This window comes from Thamnophis elegans, chromosome 6 (genome assembly GCF_009769535.1).
Source record: "Thamnophis elegans isolate rThaEle1 chromosome 6, rThaEle1.pri, whole genome shotgun sequence".
NCBI lineage: Eukaryota > Metazoa > Chordata > Lepidosauria > Squamata > Colubridae > Thamnophis > Thamnophis elegans.
In genome coordinates, this window is record NC_045546.1 from 58,981,056 (window position 1) to 58,997,728 (window position 16,673).

At 43.4% G+C, this 16,673-nt stretch overlaps 1 protein-coding gene across 1 annotated transcript in view; it reads left to right on the forward strand.

Annotated features, from left to right (window-relative positions):
- Window positions 1-211: 211 nt before the first annotated feature.
- Window positions 212-16,673, forward strand: part of LOC116510618 (amine oxidase [flavin-containing] B-like) — a 102,681-nt gene continuing 86,219 nt past the window's right edge. Inside the window, exon 1 of the mRNA XM_032220238.1 lies at window positions 212-396. Coding sequence (XP_032076129.1) covers window positions 345-396 — 52 coding nt within the window. The 5' untranslated portion in view covers window positions 212-344. The remainder of the gene's footprint in view (window positions 397-16,673) is intronic.

Genomic DNA, 16,673 nt, shown 5'->3' on the forward strand with positions numbered 1-16,673 from the left:
GGCATTCAACAGGTGAAGCCTTCACGTTATCTACTTCTCCAATCGACTTCATTTACTGATTTCCTACCTGGTGATTCCGGCCTTAAGCAGCGGCTATATTCCTGCCGCTGGGGAACCACAGGGGCGAATCCTTGAGCGCCCCGTCCGCTCAGGTGAGGCTCACTGGCTGAGCCACAGACTTGGCCGCCCTTTGCCAGCAGCGGGCGGAGTCTCCCGTTGAGCTAACGAAAGCGGTGTGTTGCTCATTACAAACGGCTGCCCCTGTCGCTGTGTCCGGGTGGCAGTCGGCGAGGAACCTCTGCGATTGCAGGAACAGCTACAGTTGGAGACGGTGGCCAGCCATCATGAGCAGCGACCACAAGTGCGACGTGATCGTGATCGGAGGAGGCATCTCAGGTAAGTCAGCGGGAGAGCGGGCTGCAGATACTCCCGAGACAGGCGCTGGTGAACAGAAGACTGGGCGTCGGACTATTCTGGGGCATCGGGCCCAAGGTTGGCAGAATTGGATTGTGGTTCTTTTCGGCAGAAGGCTGAAAGGATTTTTAAAAGATTTTAAAAAGATTTAAAAGATTTCGGAGTGTGGAGGGGAGGAAATGAAGTCTCGCTAGCATGAGAGAGGCCACTGGCCAGCTGTGAGCGCCGTGCCCTGCTCTTTCTCCTGGCGCACAGCTGAACGCCATTCTCTTCTGGAGTGGCAGGCGGAGACTGTTGTTGGTCACGCTTCTTTTCCTCAGCCTTCTCACCAAGAACTCCTTTGTCAGCTGGCAATGAATCCGGAATTGAATCACCGTGCAGTAGGAAAGATTAAAACGGGAATGATTTGTTTCAAGTTGGTGCATTTGAGCCCTTCCTAAATTCGGTGCACCTAATCCGCCAGGCAGTTTAGGTTCAACGTCTCAACATTTCTAACGTATCTACTACATACTATGTGCTGGCAAAACTAAGGCCAAAGTTACAAGTATATTTGCTTGTACTGTACATCTCCACCCCCACCCGCAAATCCTATTTTATAAATGCTATCCATCTGAGCTCTAGATACTAACCATAAACCATGAACATCTAGGCTGGTAGGACCGCCCTTTGTTCCAGACTCTTGGGCTTCATGTCTTTATTTGGTCTAGTAGAGTTAGTGGAACCAGTACTTCAATGCCTTTGAGTTTGTATGAGAGTGCAAGCCATCCTCTTCTTCACCCGCAAAGCTGGATCATAGACACTAAGTTTCCCTTTAGTTTTGTGTTTTTCATGCTAGTGGCGCATTATTCCAGTGATGACAAAATAAGTAAATGGATAAATATAGCAGAAGGGTCAATGGAAATTACAAAAATGCTTCTAAATCTTTACTTTCATTTGGTGAAAAAAGTAGACATAGAATAAAAAGTCCAGTGGCTGGAATATATCAGGCCTCTGTTGAAAGAGTTACAAGCACTCTGTTTTGGTTTTTTTTGAGATTAGAGTCCCACCCTTTGCTCACAATTCCTTTGTAATAATCAGGATTCAGAAACATCCCAGACAAATCTTTTTTTTAATTAGAATATGGGAAGTGACCCCATTCTTTCATTCTGCCTCAGGAGGCAGCTGAATGGGGTCACCTCCCATCTGCTAATAAAAAGTAATGGCTGGTCCTGAATCCTGATTATGCAAAAGAATTGTGAGATTGTAATCCCAAATAAAAAAACAAAGACAGAAAGTTTATCTATAAATCTTTCAGTCTGGGGTTTCGTTCAGCCATTAGGGCATCTTTTGCAAGTCCTTCCCTGGATTTATTTGAGATTCTGGTTAATCTTGTTTTTTTCACGGTGGATCTAGATTGTAGAACAACTTATCCCTGGGATTGAAGCATTACATATTAGGAGAGGGCTCAAACTATGCTTGTTTGTTTTAAGTATTTCATCTTGCCTTACCCATCTGCTTTAATTGTACCTCTTTCATTTTTAGAGTACATAGATCTAAGGTGTGGTTGGCATCAAAATACTCTAAAATAAATGATAAGCATATATACCTATCCCCCACTCCACATTGATAAATGAATTCAGTGGGAATGACTTCTGAGATGGACACACTTATGATGGCACTGTCAATTTCCAAACTGATTTAACGGTGCAATCTAAGTGTTTACATGTGCTTCATCAATTTTGAAAAAGCATTTGATAAAATAAGATACAGCAAACTATTACAAATTCTGAAACAAGTGGGACTAGATGACAAAGACATCCAAATCATAAAGAATCTATATTGGCATCAGGTAGCAAATGTGAGACTAGGCCAAAAGTACTCAGATGATGCAGAAATATGAAGAGGGGTCAAACAGGGCTGTATTCTGCCTCTGCTGTTGTTTAATATCTACTCTGAGTCAATTTTCAACGAAGCACTGGAAAACATTGATTCTGACCTCAAAGTAAATGGTGTTCAGATCAACAATTTAAGATATGCTGATATACAGTTCTGCTTTCCAGTAAGCATGAAGACCTTCAATTCCTCATCAAGTCTCAGAAATATCTGAAAAATGTGGCTTGAAGCTTAACACCTCAAAAACCAAGATCATGGCCGTCAGCAAACAACCCATTGATTTACCACTGATAAATTTGGAAGGAATCCCACTAGAAAAAGTTGAAAGGAGCACATACCTCGGTTTTAATTTACATGAAAGCTCGGACATGATCAGTGAAGACAAGGATAGAGAAAGCTCGAACAGCATTCTTCAAAATGAAAAAGGTCTTCTGCAGTCACAACATAAGCTTAAGTCTGAAAATCAGGCTTTTCAGATGTTACATCTTTTCTATCCTGCTCTATGGAGTACTGATTTGGTCTCTGACAGAAAACCACTTGAAGAAACTAGAAGCATTTGAAATGTGAATTTACAGGTGGCTGTTACACATAAGCTGGGTTGACAAAATCAGAAATGAGGAAGTGATAATCCGTCTAGGAAAGCCAAGGTAAATCATCAAAACCATAAAAAAGTGAAAGTTAGAATATTTTTGACATGCAATGTGACACGCAGAAAATACGACATCCTTCACTTAATCCTCCAGGGAAAGATTGAAGACAAATGAGGTCCAGGCAGAGAAGAACATCATGGCTCCAAAACCTAAGGGACTGGTTTGGACAAAACTCAGCAGCATTTTTCATGCGGTTGTTGACAAAATAGGATTGCCAACATGATCGCTAATGTTCAATGACAGATATGCCGTAAGAAGAAGAATGTAATTGATTTCTATCAATTCTGCAATCACTGTTATTCTTCCTTTCTTTTGAATTGTAATAATTGCTGGCAAGTTTATGTTTGATTAATTATTCAGATCTGACTACCTTTATAAAGATGCTCTATAAATTCTTGATTGTTATTTACTTAACTAAGTAGCATTCTGCACTACCTTGTTGGCTTGGATTTCTATACCTGAAACATATAACAGGTAGAAATCATTTTCTCCTTCATGGCTATACAATAAAAAAAGCTACATTGGGTGTATTTCTGCTGTGCAATTGGCAAATGTCCAGAATATTTATCTTAGAAATGGCTAACCGTATATGCTGATATCCGCAATCCTAGGGCTTTCTGGGATTTCCCAACATTCCCAATCAACATTTGGAGGACACCACATTTGGAGAGCACCACATTGGAAAAAGATTCTTGCAAGTTAGCTTGCAAGTTAAATTTTTTGCTAGTCTTGTATTTTGTTTATTTCATGGTTAAGAGATTTATGCTGAACAACTGCAATATGTAGCAAAAGTGGAGGATTTACTATTTTGGCATTAGTTGTTATAAGTTAGCCAATTAATTCAATAAAATACTTATGCTTCTATGGAAAGATGCTGCAAAAAATGTACAATTGATTGTTCATGTTGGCATACTTCTCAGGTGTTATAATAATATGGGTTAGCTAAAATATTATATTTTGTGGAAACCATTAGATAAGCATTTCTTATTCATTAAAGAAAATTTATAGGGCATTAATATGACATTGTTTGATAATGAACAACTAGTGAACAACTAATGAACAAATGCTCAACCAACAATAAAGATTTAGATTAGATTTGAAACCTTCTGTAATAATGTCTCTTAATGTTAACTCAAGAGTTAAAATTTTAAAAAAATGTTTTGGTTGGCTAGCAACGGAACAATGTCAGATTATTAAGTAGCAGATGGAAGTCAAACAAGCCTTTTATCCGATTTTTCTTCTCATGGAGATCAGAGTAGCAGACTTTTTTATTTAATTTGCACAATAACACAGTGAGTTGTTTATTTAAGAGAGAATTTGAACCTGCTTTCTTTTATCCTAGTCTGCTCTTTCAATCAAAACGTATCAATATGTAAAGTTTGAAGTGCCTGACATTATAGCATTAGTCTCATATCTGATTTAGTTGAGAAGTCATGTTCATAGTTATGAACATATAAGTCCTATTCTGAACCCATTTCCCATGTGTTGATTTAAAATACAACTCATCTCTCCATCATACATGCCTCCATAGTATTGATTATCCATGAATTTTATTCTGCTCTGTTGTGATTCTCTGCCAAACTATATGTATTGAGTGCATCAGTCCTTACAGAAATGCTGATTGTTTTTTTTTCATCTGGCTTTGCTGCTGTCTTGTTTTGCAAATCAGTATTGAAGAATGAATTGGATAGTGTGATGTTATTGCACAATTCTGCAATTTCAGGTTTTTACTTCTCTAGATTGATTTGTTGGTCCCCTCTGTCTACATCCATTAAAATAATGTGAAACAAAGAAATTTATGATGGGAATTTCTGCGCATAAACAGTATGTATATTTCTTGTGCAAGCTAATATACTGCTGGTCTGCCTTTATACACACATAACACTTTAGTTTAACATAGACGCTTAGGCATCAAACTAGAAACCAAGAGATTGTGAATTCTAGTTCTGTTTAGGCAGAAAGCTAGCTGTTTAATCTTGGACCAGTCACTTTCTCTCATCCTAGGAAGGAAACAAAGGAAAACCACTTCTGAAATCTTGCAAAGAAAATGCAGGGATTTGTCAAAGCAGTATCCAAGAATCGGATGAAATTGAAGGGAAAGGGGACAATAATCAAAGTGCTAACTAACGTTGATACAGCTTGCAATTTAGAGAAAAAATTAGATTAATAATTGCTCACTATCCTTAAATATCATTGAAATGAAAGATAGGAATTAAAATCAATAGACTTGATTATGTGGTATCGTTACAGTAGGAGTGTCAACCTCAATTTCATTGAGTGCCAGATCAGCATTATGGTTGCCCTCAAAGGGCCAATAACCAGGTCACCATGACTAGGTGGGTTTGGATGGGTGGGGGTGGCTGGTTGGCTTGATGCCGCTCACTGAGCGTGGCTGGCAACAAAATCTTACTTTAAAATTCAGAGGTTTATTTCATAAGCAATTTGGGTCGGGATGGAACAAGTCACACCAACTAACTTGACATGGGGACAAATCGGTGCCCCACCAGCTCCTTGCCTTGCCAAACTTCTGGCAGCCAAGTTCGGGGACATTTATCCACAGAGGAAAGATAGGGCCTTCTCTCTAAGCCCAGGCATGATTGGCACTTTGTAAGCTCAGATGTGGATAAAAGTCTCTAAGCTTGGTCTCTAAGCTTACTATCAGCTGCAGAACCATCTGTTGAGAGCTATGTGACTCTCCTTGAACTCGCAATCTTAATTTAAAAGCTGCGCATTTCTATTTCTTTTTTAAACAAATTCTTTCTTTTCTTTTCTCTCCTTCCTTCTGCCTTAGCATGGGATATGTATGTGTATGCTTGTAATCGAGTGAATGCTCCCACTTTTATTGCAATTATCGTATTTTTCTGTTTTAACTTTAACGTGGGGATTGCTTGGGTGAGTGAATGATTATGCCTGACTCGGAGGGCCTGCTGGGGAATGCGGGGGTCACCGGGGTGGTTGGGGGGACTACTGCCACGGGAGTGGGTCAGAGTATTGCGGTCGTAACAGGGAGGGCAGATATGGCGGGGACTTTAGGGCTGGCCATTACTGGGGAAGGAGGGCTCGCTACATCACAGAGATCCCTCCTTCCGGCCCTATGAGTCCCACTCCGAGGCCATGGCGCGAGTAGTCAGGACCCTGGTCTCAGGCTGTTGTTGCTAAATGCCAGGTCTGTTGTTCACAAGGCTCCCCTCGTCCGGGACTTAATTTTTGACGAGAGGGCAGACCTGGCATGTATTACTGAAACCTGGCTGGGCCCAGAGGGAGGAGTCCCCCTCGTAGAGCTGTGCCCAGAAGGATTTCAGGTGCATCATCAGCCGAGAGCCCAGGGAAGGGGTGGTGGTGTGGCTATTGTTATCCGGGAGTCTTTAGCACCTCGTAGGATCCCTGCTCCGGAGCTTGTCGGGTGTGAGGCCCTGCTGGTGAAGTTGGACCTCAAGGGTCAAGTGGGTTTGCTGCTAACGTACCTGCCTCCCAACTGCGTTGCAGCAGCCCTCCCCTCGCTCCTTGAGTCAGTAGCCGAGCTGGCAATTGAGTTCCCCAGGCTTATGGTTCTGGGGGACTTTAATTTGCCTTCGCTCGGTGAACACTCTGATGGAGCGCAGGAGTTCATGGCCTCCATGACAGCCATGGGCTTGACCCAGCTAATTCGGGGCCCAACCCACTCAGCGGGTCACATGCTCGACCTCGTATTCCTCTCGGAGCAGTGGATTTGTGATCTTGGTCTGAGGGGTAATGAGATCATACCCCTGTCGTGGTCAGACCACTGCCTACTGAGGCTTGACTTCCGGAGGCCAAACCCCCACCGTAGGGAGGAGGAACCGACCAGGTGGTTCCGCCCCAGGCGACTTATGGTCCCTTGAGGTTCCAGACGGAGCTTGGGGTTATTCCTGATACTCTCGCCCACAGTTCGGCGGAGACTCTGGTTGCTGCCTGGTACTCGGCGGCATCGGAGTCTCTCGACCGGATTGCGCCACTACAGCCCCTCCAGGTCGGCCGATCCCGAGGCCTCCTTGGTTCACCGAGGAGCTCCGGGAGAAGAAGTGCCGGAGGAGACGCCTAGAGCACTTGTGGAGGTCCGATAAGTCCGAATCGAACCGAGCACTTTTGACAACATGCACTAAGGAATACATCAGGGCATTGAGGGCAGCTAAAAGAACACATATTGCCACCTTGGTTGCGTCCGCTGAGTCCCGCCCAGCCGCCCTGTTTAGGATTACCCGCTCCCTCCTAAATAGGAGGGACGTGGGGGACCCCCTACAGGGTAAGGCTGAGGAGTATGCCCAGTTCTTAGCGGACAAAGTTGCTCGGTTTCGGTCGGACTTGGACTCCACCTCTGCAGATCCAGCCGAGTCACAGGGAGATTACTTGGCAAACCATCTCTGGGATGAGTTTCAGGATGTTACCTCTGGGGATGTGGACAAGGCCATACGAGCTGTGAGTGCCTCCACCTGTATACTGGACCCGTGTCCCTCCTGGCTGGTTGCCAAGAGCAGTGAGGTGACACGCGGCTGGATCCAGGCGGTTGTGACCGCCTCCCTTCGGGAGGGGCACTTCCCCGCCGCGCTTAAAACGGCGGTGGTGAGACCCCTCCTGAAGAAACCATCCTTGGATCCAGCCGTTTTTAACAATTACTGTCCAGTCTCCAACCTCCCCTTTGTTGGGAAGGTTGTCGAGAAGGTGGTGGCCTTCCAGCTTCAACGGTCCTTGGAGGAAGCTAGTTACCTTGACCCCTTCCAGTCCGGCTTCAGACCTGGTTACAGCACAGAAACCGCTTTGGTCGCATTGACCGATGATCTCTGGAGAGCCAGAGATGGAGGCCATGCGTCCATCCTGGTTCTCCTTGACCTCTCAGCGGCTTTCGATACCATCGACCATGGTATCTTTCTGCGACGACTGCGGGAGGTGGGGGTGGGAGGCACTGTTTTGCAGTGGTTCTCCTCCTACCTTTCGGACAGGTCGCAGTCGGTGTTGGTCGGGGGGCAGAGATCGTCCCTGAGGCCCCTAACATATGGGGTGCCACAGGGTTCGGTCTTATCCCCCCTACTATTTAACATATACATGAAACCGCTGGGCGAGATCATTCGGAGGCACGGGATAAAATACCATCAATACGCGGACGATACTCAATTGTATCTGTCCGCCCCGTGCCAACTCAATGAAGCGGTGGACGTGATGAACCGGGGCCTTGAGGCCGTTAAGAACTGGATGAGTGTTAACAAACTGGTACTCAACCCAGACAAGACTGAGTGGCTGTTGTGTTTCCCTCCCAACAATTTGGCCAGTGTTCCATCGCTCAGGCTGGGGGGGTCAAATTTTACACCCCTCAGATAGGGTTCGCAACTTGGGAGTCCTCCTGGACCCACAGCTGACTTTCGACCATCATTTGTCGGCTGTGACCAGGGGGGCATTTGCCCAGGTTCGCCTGGTCCGCCAGTTGCGACCCTACCTGAACCGGGAGGCCCTCGCAACAGTCACTCGAGCCCTTGTGATCTCTAGGCTGGAATACTGCAATGTGCTCTACATGGGGCTGCCCTTGAAGTGCATTCGGCGACTGCAGTTAGCCCAGAATGCAGCCGCGCGAGTGATAGTGGGCGCACCGCGGTTCGCCCACATAACACCTATCTTCCGCGAGCTGCACTGGCTACCTGTCGATCTCCGGGTGCGCTTCAGGGTATTACTTACCACCTTTAAAGCCCTCCATGGTAGTGGATCTGAGTACTTGAGAGACCGCCTCCTGCCGATTACCTCCCTCCGACCAATTAGATCGCACAGATTGGGCCTCCTCCGAATTCCATCCGCCAGTCAATGCCGACTGGCGACTACGCGGAGGAGAGCCTTTTCAGTAGCAGCTCCGACCCTGTGGAACGCCTCCCCGTCGAGATTCGCACCCTCACCACCGTCCAGACCTTCCGCACAGCCTTAAGACCTGGCTATCCCGTCAGGCCTGGGGATAAGTTTCTAATTCACCCCGCCCGAGTGTTGAGTGTTGAATGAAAGTTGTGTTTTTACTGTTTATTTTATTCACATATTGTTTATGTCTTTATATTGCACCCCCCTTTTCCTATGAATGTAAGCCCCTGAGTCCCCTCAGGGAAAAGGGTGGCCTATAAATCCCAAATAAATGAAAAAAATGAAATGAAAAAATGAAAGCTTGGAATGGTTTCTGTGAGTGTGGGCACATGTGCACAGCATGCCAAAGGAAACATTCTTCTCCAAATCCCAGACATCATTGGCATTTCCCTGTCTGGTGCCCCCTCCCAGCAAAGCAAGAGGCGGAGGTCAGCATTGCTGCACGGGTGGGTTGCAAATGCCAGTGCTACTGGTTCACTCGTGCTTGCGTGTGTGTGTGCGCGACATTTCTGTGTATGCCCAGAAGCATCCGGGTGGGTGGGTAGGCAGAGCCTCCCGCCACTGCCACTACCAGTTTGCCCGATCCGGGCCGAACTGGGAGCAACCCACCTCTGCACTGCTGTGTGTGGAAGCGCGGAAGAGAAAGTTTGCAGGAAGAAGTTTCCTCTGAGCCCAATTTCTGTTTTAACAGATCTCTGGAGAGCAAGAGGAGGAGGCAGGGGAGCAGTGCTCCCTGGTCCTGAACAAGGGAGGCTGCCCCTTCTTGAAAGGGAATTACCATTTCCAATCATGTGACATAAGGATGCTGGCTTGTTGGGACAGCCTTCCCTCATACAGTTCCCTCGCCATCCCCTCCTTCTCTCCAGAGATCTGTCAAGGCAGAAGTTGGACTTGGAGGAAACAGCTTCCTGCAAACTTTCTCCTCCATGCTTCCATACAAAGCAGCATCACCCTCTGCCTACTGTGGGGGGCAAAGCAAGGCAGGTGGGGGTGTCCGAAGGTCTCCAGCAGAGGAAGGTGAGACCAGGGTGAGCGACAATGCCGAGTCCACTAGAGGAGCCTAACCGTCCCTCTCAGGCCATGCAGAGGACCCCAGATGGCAGTATGGGTTCTCTGAGTGTCAAGGTTCCAAGTAACACCCCCAACAAAAGAACTCTGAGGCTGAAGTTCCTCAAAATTCCATTTTATTAGAGATGCACATCTGGGATAACCTGAATCTGAGAGTCCCGGGTTTTCCCCACCCAAAAGAAAGTCAAAGATCCATCCCCTGCATCGACAAGTCCATCACATGGTCCAATCAATTCACCATCCCAACTGGAGACAACCTCCCAAACACTCCCATCCAGGTGCAGGCTGAATGCCCTTGACTCTCAGAGAAAGGAATGTTGTTATGGCTAATCCTCCAGCACTCCTTGCAATCCCCCTACAATTTTCCCAGGCATTAAATGTGGCAGCAAAAGATGGCTTCCAGGACTGACATGGAGCCCTGGGCAGTAGAGGGCAAGTGCCTAGTCCAGCCCTCAAGCTCCTGGGGCTCCATGACCCCACAGCCCAGTCCAGCCCTGCTTCCCTGAGGGGCTGCCCAGCTATGCTTACCTCCTTGAGGCTGCTCCTGCTGTGCTCACTCTCCTCGGCCAGGTTGCTCATGGTGGGTGCAAAAGGGCAAAGTGTGTGGATCAGAGGGAGGCCCATTCCCACTCCATGCGGGGAGATCCAGCTTTGTAACCAATGCATCCTTAGTGATAGGATGGGAGACCACCAGGAGGAGAGATCAGTGGATGACAAAAGGGCAGCAGGGCTGCTGGTGGCCAAGTGCTAAGACAAGACTTCCCTCAAACCTCCCTCCCTCTCCACTTCTTTTCCCTATCCCTCTCCCCCCTCCTTCCCATTTCCCTCCCTCTGTCCTTCTTATTCCCATCTCCTTTCTCCCTCCCTCTTTCTCATTCACATCTTTTTCCTTCCTTCCTTCCTTCCTCCCTCCCTCCCTCCCTCTGCATTTCTGGTTAGGTTAAAAGCAAGCTTCTCTTCCCAGTCACCTTCTCCACCCTCCTTGCTGTGCTATTAGCTGGCTAATCTGCCTGCATATTCTGACACACACAGCTGTGAGAGATTGAATCTTTGCTATTGATAGATGAAACTTGGGATAAGATTACATGGTTTTGAATATAATTGATGGCATATTTGCTTGAAAATAGAGGACAGCCTAATATAAATCAATGGAAATGTTTCTAATGGCAATCATTTGTCTATCCTCGTGTTTGAAAGACCAGCATTCACATATCATTTCCATTGGTATGTGCAGGCAAATTTTTCAACAAGTGCTGTTTTCAAGTGAGCTCTTCTCATTCTTATCCTCATCCCTTCCTTCCTTCCTTCCTTCCTTCCTTCCTTCCTTCCTTCCTTCCTTCCTTTTTTCCCTCCCTCCCTCCTCCCTCCCTTCCCTTCCTCCTTCTCATTCCCATCTCCTTCCTTTCTCCCTCTCCGGCTCAGGAAGAGATGAGGGGAGGGGGAGAGATTGCCAGCAGCCATGGCTTTTCCATGCAAGGGCAGTCCCGGTGATAGGGTAGCACTTATGTGCTATGAATTCAGTCTGGTGAGCGGGCCATGGAGGCACTACTGGTGGGCATGGCGCTGATCTACAGCTTGTGGCAGCCATCTGGGCCAGAACATGGTCAGCCTTAGATCCTTCAATGTTTCCAGCAGGGGGCATGGGCCAGATCTAACCACATCATGGGCCAGAACTGGCCCACAGCCTTGAGTTGATACCCCTGTATTACAAGTTATATTTCCTATTGAAGAAAAAAAATACTACATATATCCTATTATTGATGAATTCATTGCATCTCATGCAGCCAAGTGATTGGATATTAAATTTGTGCATCTGCCACAGATTATTTAGAAAAATGTTTTGCAAAGTTCTCGTTCATCTGGGGTGATTCAAGTTTTCAGTGATGGCCTCATGCTCAGTTGACATTATTTAACAATAATGCTAGAAGTCCAAGCACTATTTAGAAATTATCAAGAAGACATTATTGCTGTAGATTTAAATGCAACATTTTGCATAAACAGTATACTATAATGTAAATAACATAATGAAGAATGTGAGACAAATTAAATAAAACTAACAATTTTCCTTTTGGAACAAACATAAAACACTATGATATAAGCTTGGCTGCCTTTTCAACTTGTTTTCCAGGAGAAATTTTACAGGTAGTCCTTGACTTAAATTCATCAATTAAGTGACATCAAATTTACATAATACCGAAAAAAGTTGCTTATAATGTATCCTCATACTTACAACTGCGTAACATTCCCACAATCACATGATCAAAATTGGATGCTTGGCAATCGGTCGTATTCATGACAGTTGCAGGATGCCCAGGTCAACCACAGGATTTGCTTAACAATGTAGCAAAGGATCATAAAATTGGACATGACTCATTTAACACTGCCTACTTAGCACTGAAATTTGGTCAAAAAGTGGTCATGTTGGGAAACTACCTATACAATGAACCAGAGAACAATGATATGCTTTCCAGTGCCACTTGAAACTAATGAATGGAAAAAGATATCACTCTCCTGGGAAAGCTGATTGACATTCTTTCTTTCAACAAGACATGTCAAAAACAATATTCTTTCATTGACTTATATGAGAACTGGTATATTTATTTTTCTGCACAGCATTAACTTTTTGAAAGACTGTTGAAGTTATTGTGAAACTAATTCAACATGTTGACTCGCATGACAAAGCTGAATTGCTTACTCATAAGTTCTGTTCTGCTGATTTTAACTCCTATTATGCTATGATTTAAGTCTAGGCCAATATTCACTACTTTCAATAATAATAGTAATTCTCAGCATTTCCAGTCATTAGACTAGTGAGCTAGCTGGTTGGGAATTCTGGGTTGCCAAGTAGCACTTTTGCAGGACAGAAGGCTGTTTGAGATGAATGTGGGTGCATACATATATACATACACATTCAGTTTTTGTGTTTGTGTCTTTTAATGACCCCATAATCTCTTACATCTGGGTGGAGTTGGGGCAACAGAGCTGAATGTTACTGACCGGATGCCCTTCCTGTTGCTAATGCAAAGTTTGCAGCAGATATTACTCATTGTGTCCAGAGAGAGAAATATCTGCTACTACCTAGGATTGAACTCACACAAATTGTGCACACACAGAACTGGCAGTAACACCGGCAGAAACCCACCGCTGATAGAGATTGTCTATTAAGCTGAATTTAAACAATAAGCTATCATGGGTTGTTTAAACCCACTTATTGTTGGATCATAGTTCATAGTTAAACACCAATGAATAAATTGTAACCATAGGTATGCTGTAATTCTTGAGATTTAGTACAGTACAATTGAAACAATTGTAGAAGCAATTGAGTCCCTAATGCCAAAGCTTACCTGATGGCCGCAGTCCTATCACCATCTCCCAGCATAGTTTAATTCTGTGGCTTTCAACTTTTTCAGGCCATAGAATCTATCAGTAAAAAAAAAATTATCAGGAACCCTGATTAAGAGGCAAAGGTCTATTAAAAGAAAATTGACAACCAATATTAATTGTGTTTGTTGTAATTTACAGTATATCACAGAAGTGAGTACACTCCCTCATATTTGTAAATATTTAAGTATTCATGTGACAACACTGAAGAAATGACACTATTTTACATTGTAGCTAAGGTTCATTTCTTCAGGTTGACACATTAAAAGATATACTTAAGTATTTACAAATGTAAGAGGGGTGTACTCACTTCTGTGATATACTGTATTTATGAAATCTATATATTAAAGTTATTTGGGGATTTTTGTCCTTAGTCTTCATGGAACTCATTATTCCATGTGTCATTTTTAAGTAACTGACTTGACAGCAAACTTTTATTTTTTTTCTTGCTTGGAATCTTAATTCCATATACCGTAGTATCAAGTTTTTAAAAATCATAAATCATAAAATGATTTACCTTGTTATAAAATATCCTGGGTAGCCATATAACTCTGTTTCCTATGAGAAGTTATTTATTTTATATAATTTCAAAATTATGTTTAATATAAATATTCCAAATTCATCTGGACTCTTAATTTATTATAACTTTGATCAAAACATATTTAGCTTTTTGCTATTTCTTAATTTTTTAGGCTTATAATTAATTTTTCTTTTGTTCAGAGTTGAAGATAAACTTACCCCAACAAAGACTTTTCAAAGTTAATATTTTGAAAGTCTTAAATAGTTTTATTATGGTTATCAGGCAATTTCTGAAAGCAATTATAAAAAGAGGCTTGTGAATGTTGGAGTTGTGAGCAAGATGGTTGATCTTTTCACCTCCCGTCTCCTATGGAAAACTGGTGTCCTGCCATCTCCTGATGAAGAGCAGCCATCTGGAGCAAATGAAGTGATCTCTCATCCTCTCCTTATCTAGAGAGGTTCCAAGAAGGTTCTGTTGTCCCCAATTTGGGTCTGAGCCTGGTGCCGAAGCCAATGATGGACGCCAGACATGAGGTGCAGGTTTTCTGATTGCTTTTTATTGGAGTACTCCAAGGAAAAGTGTTCCTGGTCAAAAGACCAAGAACCAAGAACAAAGGATTAAGTAAGCTTTATACATTTTCACTAAAGGAGAAGGTGGGACAAGGTGAGATAATAAGAAATATCATCTAATAAACATTTTAGCAATAATTCTACAATTCGTTCTATTGGTCTATAGCTATCCCATTCCTAAGCCTTGGCTAATGAATGCCCCAGGGATTATCTAATACACATTTCATTTTTTGCTGGCCATCTCTATTCCTAATTTTTAGCTGAAGTCTGCAAGTTGTCTAATTCTTGTTATCAGCTTTCTAACTACCCATAATTGCTACATGCTTTACACATGCATATTTTTTGTTGATAAGCATTATTTGTTTTTGTGAGACAGACCTCCCCAAATAACAGTCTTCCTGATTTACTTTCAACTGTGTGCCATGACCTTGCTTTAGCAGCCAGCCCATCATTCCCCCCCTTTGAATCTGCAAATGATCTAATTTTCCAAGATTCACCCAACAACAATATCCAAACCCATAATTTGCTTATAGGTGGAAAGGCAAAGCAGAAGGCATTGTAATGCACAACAGGTGATTTAAGAGAACAATGTCTATGCCTGCCAGGGTCATTATTAGGTTCTTAACCAGTGGAAATCAGGCAACTATCCTGTCAGTCAATGCTACCAGTCTTTCCATTCGTCCATGGGAGTGGGGGTGTTGCAACTATCTTTGCGATGTGTATAGTTCAGCTGTGGAATTCCTCCGATTTGTCCAGAATATGCACATAGCATTGCCCAAGTAGTGCACACACATCTTCTTGGACTCATAGGGGTGGGTGCCTGTCTACTTTTGGATTGTTTCTGGCACAGGTGAGGCAGGCTGCTACAGTTAGCAGAATAGAGACCCTTGCCTACTGCATAGCGTGTCACAAAGTCTACCAGGGCTTTTGGCCTCCAATGTGCGCTAGCATGTATTTGTTATAAAAGAATCCTTAGAGGTGTATTTGGTAGAATAAATTTGCTCTCTACCCTCCACCACCCATCAGTTCCACTGGCTCCTTGCATTATATCACACTTATTGACTACACTTTGAGGGAGACATCTTCAGTTCACCATATTTTCTCCAGAAACTAACCCTGATAGGATTCCCCTTAAGGAAAAAAAAAAAGAGAAGACCATGTAGATTACCACGAACTCTTCAGAGAAAAACCTGAGAAAATAATTCTTTACACTCAAATCTTTTTATTAACTTAATACAGCTGGTATTTAAGAAGTATAATCATTTTTGTGTTGTAACATACACTTTAAAAGACTATTAATCAAGAGGTGATGGAAATTTTTAATGATTAGTGGCATGAAGTTTTCATTTACTCAAGACACAAATTGCTTTTTGTCCCCATACAAAAATGAAATCACTGACAGGGGCCTAAATTATGTGAGTTTTATGTTGACTGTTTAAAACAGCGGGTACTATCATTTTCCATGAAGAATAAATAGCTCAGTTCTCTTATTCTCTGTTTAAATATTTCTAGAATACAATCTTTTTTTCTGCCCCTTTTAACCACTTTGTCTTTTTTGCTGGGAAAGATATGTCAATTGAATATTGCTAAGCATAGTTCCTGTCATTTATGTCTTCTTAGGAAAAAATGTCTAGCAATAGTTGGACTCTTTGAAAGGTGAAAACAATGTTGTGTTCTTATCAGTTTATTGGGCCATGCGAATAAATATATTTTGTGAGCATGTCACAACATCTTCTGGTCAAAGGCTGGTTTGATTTTATTAGCAATGCTTCACAAAGTTGATAACCTTATATTTACTCAACATGACAAATAGAATTTTGTGCAGAACTGAACATTATTTAAAGCAGTGTTTTTCAAGCACAGCAACTTTAAGATGAGCGGATTTCAACTCCCAGAATCCCAAACTGACACTATACAATACAGTACAATAGCAGAGTTGGAAGGGACCTTGGAGATCTTCTAGTCCAACTCCCTGCCTAGGCAGGAAACCCTATACCATTTCAGACAAATGGCTATCCAACATCTTCTTAAAGACTTCCAATGTTGGGGCATTCACAACTTCTGGAGGCAAGCTGTTCCACTGATTAATTGTTCTAACTGTCAGGAAATTTCTCCTCAGTTCTAAGTTGCTTCTCTCCTTGGTTAGTTTCCACCCATTGCTTCTTGTTCTACCCTCAGGTGCCTTGGAGAATAGTTTGACTCCCTCTTCTTTGTGGCAACCCCTGAGATATTGGAACACTGCTATCATGTCTCCCCTAGTCCTTCTTTTCATTAAACTAGACATACCCTGTTCCTGTAACTGTTCTTCATGTTTAGTCTCCAGTCCCCTAATCCTAGTTAGTGGGAAAG